The following is a 14,638-nucleotide window of genomic DNA, read 5'->3' as shown; positions in this document are numbered from 1 at the left end:
TTGGGTCAGTTGCAGAGCAGCAATTCAGCTGGTCTAGGCTGGAGGAAGCATAGGGGGCCGCTGGGGCTGGTACACCATTAAATTAGGGTAGGGTGTTGAACATTGCAGGATCTGTTTGGTCGGTTTCAATAAGCAATGGAATTAAAAGCAGTTCCCCATCCTGTAATTTCAGTTATTAACGCTGGCAGGAATGATATAATGATGCTACGCAAGCAAGAGGTAAGGGAGGCCTTGTTCGCAGCCATGTTTAGAATTAGACAACATCAAAACTATGGTCGCAAGTCATACCGAGGGCAGTATGGGCTAGGGGTGCCAAGGTTAACGCAATGATTGAATCTGTAAACCTGAACCATTTGATCGACAAAATCTTAGCAGGCTCCACAATAAGCACAAGTCGTCACAACTTTCTACAGCTAGGAAAAGGGAGCTGTTCCGTTGGGATGGGGTGCATCTGTTTTTTTAAAAGCCCAGGAGTTCTTTATCCACACTATACTGGTGACTACTGGGGAGCACTCTCAGCGCCGGGGGGGGGTGGGTGAATGCGCCAGGTAGCTTCTCACCCTGTGGCGGAGCACTGATGGCTAACAACAAAGTGGGATGCACAACAATGGAGGTTCAGCGACTGGATGGACCTCAGGAGGGGATAGGATCCATGTGTGCAGAGGGTAGGCGAGAAGGGGGAACTGACCTGCTGGTGGTCCTGGATTCTACTGCCCTAACCCACAATGCATGGACTGAGTAGAACCTTGGGGAAGCTGCCTGTGTTCAGGTACCCCCGGAGGTCCGGTGCGCTCTGCTGTGCCCTGGATTTCAAGTAATGCAACTGTCGCTGTAGCATGTTGGGGCCTGCTGGCATAATGTGCGCAACAGATTGGAGGGCTTGGTGGGCCGAGTCGGCCATGTTCAAGTGTACGGCCAAGCTAGTTCAAGTGTAATGTCATGCCTAATTTCCCTATTCCTTTTGACATGTTGTTGCCGCTAAAGTGCACGGCCAAGCTCAGGTTCAAGTGTAATGTCATGCCTAATTTCCTTAATGCCTTTGACATGTTGATGCCGCTAAAGCGTGATGCTGTGAATAATTTCATATATCCAAGCAGGATGGTTATTCTCGTATTGGTTTGTGGAGAATTACCTGGTTTGATGAGAATAAAAAGGCTACGCCTTGGACAACATGCTCTGATTCTGAGAGTTCTTGGGCACAGCAGGGGGAAAAGTGACGGTAATAGGAGGAGTGAATGTCACGGTGTGCGCATACTATGAGTCATCTTATAACTTATTCAATTATTACAGGAAGTTTTGCTCATATCCACTTGCAGAAACATTATTCTAACTTGATGAGGGTAAATATACTCGAAAAGACTATGTGCACCATAATTAGGCACATTAAATAATAAACAAGTCAGTCAAGGAAAAGCTTTTGTACACACAATGTGCATAGAGGCGCAGTTCACCAAAATGCCATGGGTAGCGGAAGTGACTTCACATGCCACTTGACTTTCACTTTCACTCACACTCACACATACATATGCTTATATGTACACACACATACACACACACTCAGAAATGTACACACACACTGCCTACACAAGCACACACATTCACACGCACACACACACACTCACATAAATACACTCAAAACAGCAAGCACGCACACAACATACAGTCATTTAATAGCATTTTTTTACTTACCACAGCTGCCAGGGAAAGTCATATTCCAGCTACCTGTACTCCATTGTTTATTAAACTAATAGCGAATAATGTAATATTATTCACTTTTTGTATAGTAAAAAAAATCATAAAAAACGAGGCGAGGTGAGTGAAGCCCCCTTTGAAAAGCTACTACTGTTCCTGCCACTGATTTTGCCACTACTGACCTTAGGGGTCGCAAAGGCAGAGCCAGGTTTCACAAGGGGCATGCCAGGGGTCGCAGCAGTGACCCCTGGCGACCTCTAAATGACACCCATGCGTATTACGTCTGTGATGAGGAAGATGGTAGTGCAGGTTTCCAGCAAGAGGAGAAATATCTGCACTGTGCCTCCCCCAGTAAGCTTATTGTGTGCAGCCCAGGGGTTAACAGCCAGTAAGGTTACGACATCAGGAAAACATTTCCTGTCACAGCAACGTTCTCCTAGAGTTAGCACCATATTTATCTCTTCCTAAGTGCACTGCTATGAGTGGAGATTCCTGCTGCAGAGCTGGGCAAGCTGCCGCCTTTGTAGAATTCAGGAAATTGCGTAGATGTGCAAAGCTCCTTGCTCTGTCCTGCGTCGAGGTAACCGAGGATGCGTTTGCTGTATGCAAATCATTACCTCTAGATGGCAATGTTTAACATTTGAGCTGAGGACAAGAGATGTATGTTTTTAGGGCTCGGGCTCTGCGTACACTGCGCAGCAGTGTAGCTCAGTCCAGAGTCCTAATCCCGACGTTTTGAAAATGGACCTTGGATTCCACATAGCTCGTGCGTTATGTTGCTTTAGCTTAAAGCGATGTTGAAATTGTCTGTAATGGCCAGAGACTTGGTGATGTGTTTTAACTTGTCACTCCCTTTTATTGTGGAATATCTAGGCCTGAGGTTTGTTTGAAGGTTTGGCGTTTGTGGGAGCCCAGAGTAAGTTCATCACTTCCTCAATTGAGAAAGAGGTAAAGGCAATAACAGAGTAATTTAGACTTTGGTGCTGCAGGACAACACCCATCAGTTGGTGGTGCTGCTGTCTGCCACATTTGTGGCCACCCCTCCCCAGGTAGAGCTGGGGCAATTATGGGGTATCTATCATCAATTTCTAAGCTGACTCTGCCAGTGAAAACGCTTGACCTAGTGGCCTGTTTGTCACTCTCTGGCAGGTCACAGAGAGGGTTACCCCCATGCTTGTTAGAGCGGGCAACCATCCCTGTTTTATCTTTCTCTGGACCACCATCGAGGTATGGAGGACCAGGCAATGAAACTGTTGAAATATCCCAGATTTGTCTTTTGGTTTCGAGCAACATATCCTTGCTTTAGAGGTCTTGATGCTTTAAAGTAAAGAAGAATAGTGACCAGGTCAAAAAAACATGGCTCCCCCTTGCTATTCAAAAGGCTGGTGTGGGGATCTCTAATTATGGCAAATGACAACTCTAGGTGAATGTTTGGGGCAAAATAAGCAATTATTGGGGGAATCAGATGTGGAATTACTGATACCCGAGTAAGTCCTCTTTTCTAGGTGGGGCTGTTAAGGTTCACCTTGTAATCCCTATTAATTGTGCTGCCTCCCCTTTCAGGAATTATCGCTACCTGTAGAATCTGTGATTTTGTAAAGTGAAAATCCAGGGTACCAATAATAAAGCCCACTGCATTCTCCGGGACTCCTTTGGTTTCTGTTTAGCTTGCATGGCCTTTTTTGAGCTGTAGCAGTTGATGGATTTTGGAAAATTCTCAGAAGATTACCTTTCTTTACCACAGATGGCTCATGGGAAAATATATTCCCATATGTCCCCGAAGCTGGTCGGATCACTCCTCTCTTGAAGAAACCTCATCTGGACCCCAGTGACTTCCAGAACCTGGGAGAAATCTCCAAATTGTCTTTCATTGAAAAAGCCTTTGAAAATGTTGTATCCTCTCTACTTCTTGCCCATATCTCTAAAAACAACCCCTTAAAAGCCTACCAGTCGGGTTTCCACCCGAACATGTAGCAAAAAACCTGCCACCCTTCCAGTCATTGATAATGCCCATTGGAGATATATGATGGAAATGTGTGTCTGTTAGTGCTACTCGACTTGTCAAAGCGCTCAGTACAATAAATCGTGGAACCCTTCTAAAAATGCTTTCCTGAAGAGTCTCAATAGGGAGCACAGTCCTGAAATGGTTCTAGTGCTTCATCACTTCCAGATCACAGTTTATGAAAATGAGTGAATTCAGATAACTCAGCCTCCCACTTTTTCCGGCAAACTCCAAGGGTCTATATTAGTGGTATGGCATCAATTTATTGTACAGGTAATTAAAATCTTAACAATGTGCATCTTAATAGGACACATTCCAGACAAACAATTTAAAACAGAATGTGGGCAGCCATTGTAAACACATTAAAATGAACCTACGGACTCCCACAGGAGTTAGATGAGACCTTAAAAGAGACAAAAGTGCAAGGCATAGAATCATTATTAGCAGATACTTAGCAGCAAAACTGGAGAAGGTACAAAGTGCAGAAGTGTCATAGAGCTATGCCCGCTTGTTAGCATCGACTTTAGCCATTGTTTTGGGTGGGGGAAATCATCTTAGCGTGTGTAGGCAACAGATTAAAAATAGAGTGCAAGTGAAAGTGCGAAGTGGAGAAGCAACATAAAGCTGTGTCAGGGTGTTATAGCAGGCCTAAGCATTCCACATAGCATTCTTTCTAAAGACCAGAGCAAATATGAAAAGTACAAAGGCAGCAAAATATTGTCCCACGGTTGCTTCAGGTGTTAGTCTAAGCGATCCACATAACCTCCATTTTAGAGACCAGAACCAATATGGAAAGTGAAAAGGCAACAAAGGATTGCCCAAGGTTACTACAGATTTTAGATAATGGCTGTGCAAAAAGGTTTATTCAAGGGGCCAGAGTAAGGGGTAAGTGCAAATGCAGCGCTGAATTATCACAGGGTTCCTTCTGTTTAGTAGTAGCTACACAAAGAGATAAGCAATTTTAAGGACCAAGCTCTGGAACCAAGATGGTGTTTATTGAGCTCAATTTTAATTCAGCCGTCTGGAGGAATTTGACTGTTTTGATATTTAGTGTGGTATTCGGATTAAGGCTGGCGATTACAAACCGACAGCAGGTTCAAACTCCCACGCTAACAAAGTCTCTGTGAAGTAAGTCTTTCCTTAGCTGTAACAAAAAGGGGCAGAAGCATAAACGGTGAATAACGGTTTCCTTGTTCAAGCTGAAGAGAGGCCACATTACACCTTGAGTTGCACTGTTCCGCCATGTTGTGTTGATTATGTTTATCGGACAGTGCTGACAAACCTGATGGGGCCTCATCAAGTCTAAATAAAACTCTAAAATACATAAATAAATAAACCCCGGAAGATATGATTCATGTACCTTTGGACTAGCCTCTCACTGTGGGACTCCGAGTTTACTTTTAGATGATGGGGGTTGGATGTTCTAAATAAGTATGTCTGAAATGCCATGTGTTAAATGCCCTCATGGACCCAAGTGGTCTTCAAAGGGAGAGTCATACGGTGCGTGAGGGACTGCAGGCGGAACACCCACAGTCGATCCCCACGAATGAAATACGTTTGAGGCCCGTCGATTGTCAACAGCTGTCACTGGTCAACATGTTGAGGTAATGAAGACTCCCATGAGACCCCAGACCTGAGGTACTTACTGGCCACTACAATATGTTATTGGGTATAAGGGTATAGCTTTGCCTTTAAATATAAAAATCTACACAGTTATATGTATAAACTCATGCAGGAATGTTTTAAACAGTTCCAGAAACATAGCAATCAGCTAGAGACACTGAAACACTCCCATCAAGCTTGGGAAAATCCTACATGCTCTTGTCCTGCTTTATAAGGTGACTTATAGGTAATGTATGGGCTCCTGTAAAGTCACAGGGACTCTGGAGGTAGACCCAGATTCGGCACAGCCCATCAACACCACCTCTGGACGTTCAGATATGCTCTGGTTCATTCACTTTCAGCTGGGCTGCAGCGTACTCCTGGCACCAGGCATCTCAGTTATTTGCAGTGTCCTTCATGCAGGGGGGCAGGGTCCTTGCTCTTTGTTCTCCTGGTTAGGATTGCTCCCCTTTTCATCAGGCGTTCCTCAGTATTTCTTCCAGAGCGGGGCTTATCGCTAGGATGGATTCAATGACCTGGGCTTGGTCCCAGCTTTTGGCAGAATACCGCAGCACAGGGTCTCCTGTTCTGATCAGACACCTGCTTCTATTGGGCTTCTAAGCTCCTTTGTGGGTGCAAAGTAAATGCAAATAATTGGTTCATTGCAAGTGATGCACCATAGCTTACTGGCAGTGCGAGGACAGGAGAGCACTGACATGGTCGATAAAAGGTGTGTCATGTTTAACATTCATAAAACCCATGAATTCAGCCCCTCTTTTGAGGTATCTACATAGTAAGGGAGGCAGGAGGTGCCAACTGTTTAATGGGATGTATATTCTAGGAGCGGTGAACCAGAATGCACAAGTGGGCTCGCTCTGATTTTCAAACAGCTCTCACCTAAACCCAAATGGGAAGACCACAGATAATTATCAGGATATGGTTAAGGCCCCAGATAAGCCAGACATTTTGAGCAATGGGAGGCTATCTCTATATGAAAGTATATATTTACAACCAAAACCTGTCCAGGTCTTTCTTTTATCTGGTAGGGCAGTGGCCTAGATGTAAATAACATCCAGAAACCAGATAATGGTTAAGCTGTGATGGAGTTGTTAGAGATAGCTAGCCATCATCCTTTGTACTCTCTTCAGCCTTGCACCTTGGTGCACCCATTATTTCTCTTTATTCAGGATTGCACCTTGTGCTTTTGAGCACCCGTGGTTTCACCATTGTGCAACTTGTTATTTACCCGTTGTTGTGCTTTGGACCTTCCTCGCCAGCCCGAGGCAGAGATAGTGCTGCTTGGACTGCAGTTAGAGGAGACTCAGCTCCTGGCTCTCCCCTGTGCCTGTGTCTGGTAGCATTCCTGTTTCCCTTGGGGGTCCATGGTTTGTTACCAGCATCAACTTTATTAGCTACAGTAATTGCCTAGGTGTCGGTTAGAGATGGCGAATGCCAGTAAATGTATAATTTACCAACTGTGCAACTCTCAAGCCCCATTTGTCAATGAATAAACCACTAGGTTTCTGGCGTTGGAGCTCTGGACGGCCCATTTCCTATTGGTCGTTTTTTTTTTGTAGTTTTTATATACCAGTCTGGTGGCAGTCTGTAAATATCGCAGGTAGTCCTCCTACAGGAGAGTCGAGGCTAGAGCCTTTTCAGAGCAAGGAGGCTGGCTGGCCACAAGTCAAACTACATATGCCCCCCTTAGTATTTTTCTCCTAACACTTGAACCATTTTTTAAAATTATATCTGTGGTGAACCCTTTCAATATTACTGCTAGAGAACTTACAATAAAGAATCTAGGGCCAGATGTATAAAAACCGGTTGCAAAAAATACCAACAAATTGTGCAACGACTTTTTGTGATTTTTTGTGACCAATGTTTTATGTACTAAATGGTCACATTGATAAATCTTCAGTCAGATGGGGTTGCAGAACAGACTGATAAAGAATAGTAATTAGACAAGTTTCTGTTTGAAACCCTGTGTTGATTACTACAAACCGATATGGTGACCTGAAAGGATTGGCAGACCACCAACACTGCGTTTTAATTCCTAAACATGAAAGATATGTTTTTAGGCACCTGTGTTCCTCAAAGGAATCAGTGCTGCTGTAAAAAAAATGTTTCCTTTTTGGAAAAGTGTTGGGGGAACCGGCAGTGGTTCTCTGGACCACTTCCGGCTCCCCGGGTCTCCCAACCTCCTTAAGATGTTGGTAACCATTTCTTTTTTTTGCAGCTGGGAATATGGTTGCAAACCATTGATACCTGCAGCACCAAACTACAGTTAGGAGGGAACGGCCCTTTGACGCCGCTTCCTAATTGCAATGTGGTATTGGGTCAGTGAACGTGTTGGGCAAGTCATGAATGCAAAATGGGTTTAATGCATATGAAAATGCCATTTTGCGGTTGCAAAACATGTCAGTTTGTGCATCGGAGGGTTTGGGTTCGCATAAGGTATTTGCACACCTGACCCCTAGAAACTTTTCTTCCCATTTGCATTTGGGCGTAAAAATGATTTTTACTGTCTCCTTGTTTCAGAAGAAAATTAGCTAATGAGTTACAGTCATAATTTTAAATTCGATGGTATCTGGTAACAAGCGATGCTCTGGGAACTAGAAAGAAAATGAACGTGTGGGATATATTCACATTTTACAACTCAGCATCTATCTTTCTTCTGTTGAGTCATCCAATGCGGGCTATTGCTCTCAACAGTGTTACGCTTCTATAGATGTGATTCCCTCAAATGGTCATTGAAGAAATTGTTCCCTCTCTTTTTCCTTTTCAGTTAATGTGGGCGATTATATTGAGGCAGTGCTGGATAGGAACTTGGCCGAAAATATCTCCCGCGTCCTCTACCCTAATGACAACGTAAGTCTGCAGGAATGCCCTCATTTTAATATATATATATATATATATTTTTTTTTGGGGATCAAATTCTGTCTTGTATAAGTTTCTTGCGGCTATGGGGGTCACCAATTACCTTCTTTTTGTTTTCTAACATTTTTTTCTTTATTGTTTGTTTAAAAGCAGTGCTTCAAAAAGTGTCCCAGAAATTATTATTCATTTTTAGAGTTTGAGTGGATCGTTGTGAAATACTGATTTGAAAACTCTTCCATAAAGGCTTCTAGTAGCAGAGACAAAAAGAAGTGTATGCAGTCAAAATTTATTTAAAATAAGTGATCTGAGGGCAGGGACTCCAGGCAGTTATGTTGTACATGACCATAGTCATGAGTTCCCAGGGAAAACCACCAGGCCCAGATGGGGCAGGCAGAGGGGTGGCTTCAGTGGGGATGTTTGGGGTGTGACACCTCTCAAATGCATTCTTTTGCTTTTAGTAGTAGGGATAGGGGGCCCTGAGTTTGGTCTGCAATGTCAGTTTTTCTCTTTGTTCTCATTTTACTAAGAGGTATTTACTTGCTTATTTTTTAATATGGATCTTAAGTATATAGTGATCCGTTTACCAAAAAAGTAGCAATTCTGCATCCACAGAAGTAATATTTGATTGGCTGCAAATAAATTACTTTTTAGCATTCACAAACATTGGCCGTAGTAGCCATGCGAAACTCCACCAGCCTTGAGTTTCTACGTATACTATTGACAATCAAACACCCAAAAGGCGATGGAATGCATTCTTGCAAAGAGTCTAACTAATGGCTTTTGTTCAGGGTAGCATTCCCAACCAACTTTTTTCGCCCACAGTGCCACTCTAGACAGAGGTCTCCTACTGGAAATCAGTGCCCACTGTGTAGTCATGAAAACACTCAATTGCGAATCTTGGTGATCTCACCCTTCCACCTTGCAGCCCATTTTTAAGTTGGAAAATTTGAGATTCACCCCCCCCCCCTAAATCTCACTGAACAAATTTCGCATGTGACATAATTTTAAGTGAAGGCCACCACAGATTAGATTTAAGTCTAATTTGACATTGATCAGTAAAATTAGGAAAAACAAAAGTCAGCCTGAAAGCCTGGCATTAAATTCAGTATACCTTAAAGCAGAGAGGGGCTCTTTACAACCAAAGAGGTAGAGCACCAAATAGACGCAAGTCAGAAAACAAACTTCCTCTTTGGTGGAATCAAACACTTCAATCTCATCCACACAGTATAATCATACCGTCTCACCAGAACATGAATTCACATTTGAAATAATGAATAGTAGTGAAAATAAACAAGATTTCAATCTTATTTAGACAGTTTATTATAATCATTAAAAACTTTGTAAAAAACAGCAGACAAAATGTTTCATTTCTCCAACACAACCAATTGTTGTGTACACATTAAATTTTAATTTTAATGTGTACACAACAATTGGTTATGTTGAAGAAATGAAAAGTTTTGTCTGCGGTTTAAAATCTTTTTTAATGATTATAAGAAACTGTCTAAATAAGATTGAAATCTTTTTTATTTTCACAACTATTCATTATTTCAAATGTGAATTTATGTTCTGGTGGTATGGTATGATTATACTTTGTGGATGAGATTGAAGTGTTTGATTCCACCAAAGAGGAAGTTTGTTTTCTGACTTGAATTCAGTATAGCCAGGGCTCAATCTCCCTGGGAAGGCTGTAAAGCCATGGTCCAGAGATAGCAGTAGTTTCACTGAGATGACAGTAAGTATATATTTAATAGATAAAGCATGTAGATTATTGTAAAGTGGACAAGCAGCGCATATACTTAATGCTGTTTGTTCTTTCAGAAGACAAGTGTGCCTTAAATAACCCTCTATACCCTATCCAGATTCCCTGATAGCAAAATGTTTCTTGTATTTCTACTGAAACATTGCCAATATGCCCTCTTCTGACCTAATTGGTTTATTGCTAAAAGTGTTAAACTACGGTTTATTGGCAATGTTATAGCTGTTTAATTCTGTCAAAGGTCTCTGCAAACACAATAAGATGATGGACGGAGTGCTGAAACTTTAAAACCACCTACACCCAGATAAAAGATCTGGGTTTACACCATCATTCTTTTGCTCACAATGCCATCCCAGTTTGGACACAGCCATATGCAAATCAGCCTTGACCAATGTTCCCTCTAATTTGTTTTCTCTGTGAGCGGCAGAGTAAGGTCTCTGTGCACGCAGCAAAGGCTATGTGCACCAAGAACCCGACCTCGCTTGTAGACCAGGGCTTTAAATGGGATGAAAAAACTGGGGGTCTCTCAAAGGGCTGTGACCGATGCAATTAAGGGCGTGGCTTACAAGCAATTAAGCTAAAAATCTGTGCTTAGCTTAGTGTGCCACCCGACTGATATTTTGCTTCCTCTGTCAGTGCATCCAGATATATAATACAGGTAACATTACACCTACCAGAAGCCAGGACTATTTGCTTTGCCAGTCGTTGTTTGTGGTATAAAATTGTATATAATATTGGAAATAATTCTGCTCTTGTGGTAGAAGTTATGGCTTAATACTGGAGCTGCTGACTTCGGAGATGGGGTTTGAGTCTCGGGTCAAATTAACATCCTGTAATTCTCAGCAAATCAATGAAACTCCCCATGCATATAAATAAATAAATAAATCATGTAAATCGCTCCAATACCTTTGGGTTGATTTTTCACTATATAAAACCTGCTGCATTTCCTTTCTAAATGTGGGGCTGATGGTTTGCCTTTTGATAGAATTTATGTTAAATGCAGCCCATGACAAACTCTGTGATCAGGGGAGCAACATGACCCGAACTTGGGGGGGGGGGGGGGGGGGGGGAGGGTTTAGGGCTTACACTCCCAGCCAAACCTTGCCCTAGCACTGGTCGTGCACACTGTGCAACAGTAGCGCCTCTCCCCATTTCATCCTCCTCCATAAACTCCCTCACTACCACTCACCAACAATGCACCTCATCTCTCTACAGCACCTTTCTGACAAACATTTCATTTTTTATTAGCACTGCTCCTAGTTTACTCGCACTTAATTCTGTGATCTGCATGGTACACATGTTTTGTAGCAGACAACTAACCCTCTGCGCTGTGTGGGTCCACGGAGAGGGCGAGAATCCCTTCAAGGATGTCCATTGCTGAACACAACACATGTGTCAGCATGTGGCTATAGTTGCATTATGAGTTCCCAGGGATAAATCCTAAACTCTGCCCCGCTAGCGGTTTTGTCACTCCACATTTTTACAAAAACTCTGCTACCTTTGCATAGCTGAGTTTAGCTGTGTCTACCCCTTTTCTATGCCTACGATATTTTGGATGTATTGTACATTGACCACTAGAGAGAGCACTCAGATTGTAGAAACAATATACACTGCATGCTTTACAGAAGGACACAGCAGAGCTGCAATGAATGCATTTAGCTGCTGGTTGAGTGACTAAGCGGAGATGACTTCTTGTCTCTGAAGTCCTACCTGTCTGAGTAGCCAGCAGGCTGCTGTCTGGCTAGCAGCATGCCGGGCTCAGCTGCCAGGGTTAATTTTCCTATCATGTATTATTTATACAGCTGTGAGGGGCTGTTTGAGACGCTGCTTGTGTGGAAGCATCGGGGGCGGGCAGTGTTTATGAGAACATAGTTGACCACTGTCTGCCACTTTTCACTTTGTCGCCAGGCCCCTCGTGGTCTATTAAATTAACGAGGTACCAGCATGGGGTTATTCTGCACAGCATCACTGTGTGCTGAAGGGGTTAACTTGTGTTTGGTCTTAAGGTAGCCATGCATTACAGGTTGGTTTGTAATGGTTTGATAACAGTGCTGATCACCATAAACCCACCTTATTCCTCTCCCACCCACCCACAGGGACTAATGTACCAGCAGGGGGTTCTCCATCAAAGTCTCCTTGTGTGCTGAATGGGTTAACTCTTATCCTAAGGGTATGAGAAAGCCATGCTTTGCAACAATGGTCACTATTAACCACAGACCATCTTATCACCAGGGATTCTAATAACTATTCATGCACCAGCTGTAGTATTCCTCAGCCCGTCTGAGTTGTGCACTGTCACAAAGGCAGGAGCATATCCGTGGAAACATTTGAGCCTTGTTTATGTGGAACTATGTGCCAACCATCATAAAGCACTAAGCACTAATCTAGGCCCACTGTGCTGCTGTCCGGGCTAAATGTCAGATAGGGATAGGAAGATGGCAGTAGACTGCACACTTGTGTGGAAATAGACGTGTGTTTGGGTGGAAACTAGTGCCCTAGCCTTGTGCTGCACCTGCCTCACCCTGCTGTGCAAGGTTTAGCTAATATGCGGAGGTTAGCTGCTGCTCTAAAGGAACCAGGGAGCCAGTCATGCTCTGCAGACTTTTTTGGAAACAGAGGTAGTGAAAACCAGGGCTCCGGTCTTGCGTTACACTTGCCTCGTTATAGCGTGAAAGGGTTAGCTGCTGTGCAGGGTTTAGCTGCTGTGCCAAAGAGAGAAGGGCACTAGTTGTGCTCGGTCTTGCACTGTACCTCTCTCGCTCTGTTGTGCAGAGTTGAGCTGCTGTGCAGGTATTAGCTGCTCTGCTAATGGGACCTGGGTGCTAATAGTGCTCTGTAGGCTAGTGTGGAGACAGATGTAGTTGAAAGTAGTGCTCCGGCTTTCTTTGCACCTGCCCCACTCTGCTATGCCGTACATGGGATAGCTGCTGTGCAGGAGTTAGCTGCTGTGCTAAAGGGGCCAGTGCCCCAATCATGCTCTGCAGACTTGTGTGGAAACAGAGGTAGTGAAAACGAGTACTCAGCCTTGTTCTCCACCTGCCTTGCTTAGCTGTGCAGGAGTTAGTTGCTCTGCTATGGGGACCAGGCCGCTAGTCGTGCTCACAGACGTGCATGGAAAAATTAAGTGCTTGGGTGTCAAAAGAGAGACGCCCAATAACCAACCACTGACCACCTTATCCCAGCTCTTCCAGTGAACTGGAGTTGCACCTACATGTTGTGCTACCAAAGGGGCTAACTATTGAAGCGATGTTAGCCCTATGAGCGTTGCAGCAAGTTTAAAAGCATAACGTGTGTTTTCAGGGTCCAGGATCATCTGAAAGCACACGTTCTGCTTTTAAACTTGCTGCATTTCTTTTCCTAATGCAGCGCAACTGCGGGCTGACTGTGGGCCTTTTTAAAGTATTTGTTAATCACAGCGCCCATCGAGGGCTGCATTTAACATAAATACTTTCAAAAGGCAATCAATCAGCCCCTCAGCCACGCTCTATTTAGAAAAGAAATGCAGCAAGTTTAAAAGCACATGCGTGCGCTTTCAGATGATGGTTTGTAAACTTGCTGCATTTTCTTTTCTAAATAGAGTGCAGCAGTGGGGCAGATTGATTGCCTTTTGAAAGTATTTATGTTAAATGCAGCCCTCGGTGGGCGCTGTGATTAACATAAATACTTTCAAAAGGCCCACAATCCGCCCGGCAGCTGCGCTCTAATTAGAATAGAAAGGCAGGAAGTGCATGAGCATTTTCTGCCCAGGAACACTCTCCCGAGATGTGCTGTGCACCTTGGGAACAGTGGCCTTGACCAGTGCAGCCAGAACTGCCAGGCCAGTCCTCCCTGGACCCGAAACAAGATCTCTGCAGACCAGCCACCATATGATATAGTGGAATAGTGAAATTAGCATACCTCAGAGTTTGCAAACTGTGCCAGCCTAACTAACACAAGCAGCCGGCCTCTGTCCACAGCATTAGCCTGAGCTAAATCAGTTGTTTTCAGGGTGAAGAGAACGCGGGCCAATGATCGCATCTTCTTCAGTATATTTATCATGATCCGATTTAAAATGTGGCCATTGTGTGCCACTGTAACTTGGACCCATGGATTCCTTATTTTCCAAAAGAATGGCTCACAATAACAAGGGGAGGAATTCCCCATTTCGAAAACTTTGTCCATAATATTACACAGTTCGAATGTCTCCCGTCAGTTAGGTCTCATCCGTGAAGACGTTCATCTGCACTTGTTTGAGGCGGCTAAAAATCTTTGGCAGGCCACATTGGCCAGGATTTATGGTTGGGGTAACAAGAATGGTAAGCTGTTCTGGCCTCCCACCAACAAGCAAATAGGATTGTCCCTGAGATCATAGATGATACTGGTTGTTCTCTTTGTGAGATAGCACAGGCTTTCGCTCAATACTATAGGGACCCGTCCTGTATCTTATTCCTTTCTTGATTTAGTCCCTCTTTCTAGCCTATCTCCCACTGAATCTTGTTTACTTGAAGAACCCTTTATGGTGGAAGAGATCAGTGATGCTTTGTTCAGTCTGGCATCTTGGAAAACCCCTGGCCCAATGGCTTTCCCACGGAATACTATGCCACATTTATTTATTTATTTAGTGTATTTTGTTATAGCGCACAGATACCCCAACGGGGTGTCCCGGCGCTCCTGTGTGATCTTATGCTGGAATAAGTGTCCTATAGAAAGGAGATGTTTAACAGAACAGG

General features: G+C 43.7%; 1 protein-coding gene across 1 annotated transcript in view; it reads left to right on the top strand.

Annotated features, from left to right (window-relative positions):
• Positions 1-14,638, top strand: part of PYGB (glycogen phosphorylase B) — a 684,627-nt gene that overhangs the window by 372,609 nt on the left and 297,380 nt on the right. Inside the window, exon 7 of the mRNA XM_086927201.1 lies at positions 8,082-8,164. Within this exon, the coding sequence (XP_086783327.1) occupies positions 8,082-8,164 (83 nt within the window). The remainder of the gene's footprint in view (positions 1-8,081; positions 8,165-14,638) is intronic.

Source organism: Lissotriton vulgaris, chromosome 6 (assembly GCF_964263255.1).
Source record: "Lissotriton vulgaris chromosome 6, aLisVul1.2, whole genome shotgun sequence".
Taxonomy (NCBI): Eukaryota; Metazoa; Chordata; class Amphibia; order Caudata; family Salamandridae; genus Lissotriton; species Lissotriton vulgaris.
Note: the sequence above shows the minus strand (reverse complement) of the source record. Positions and strands in the feature narration are given on the sequence as shown.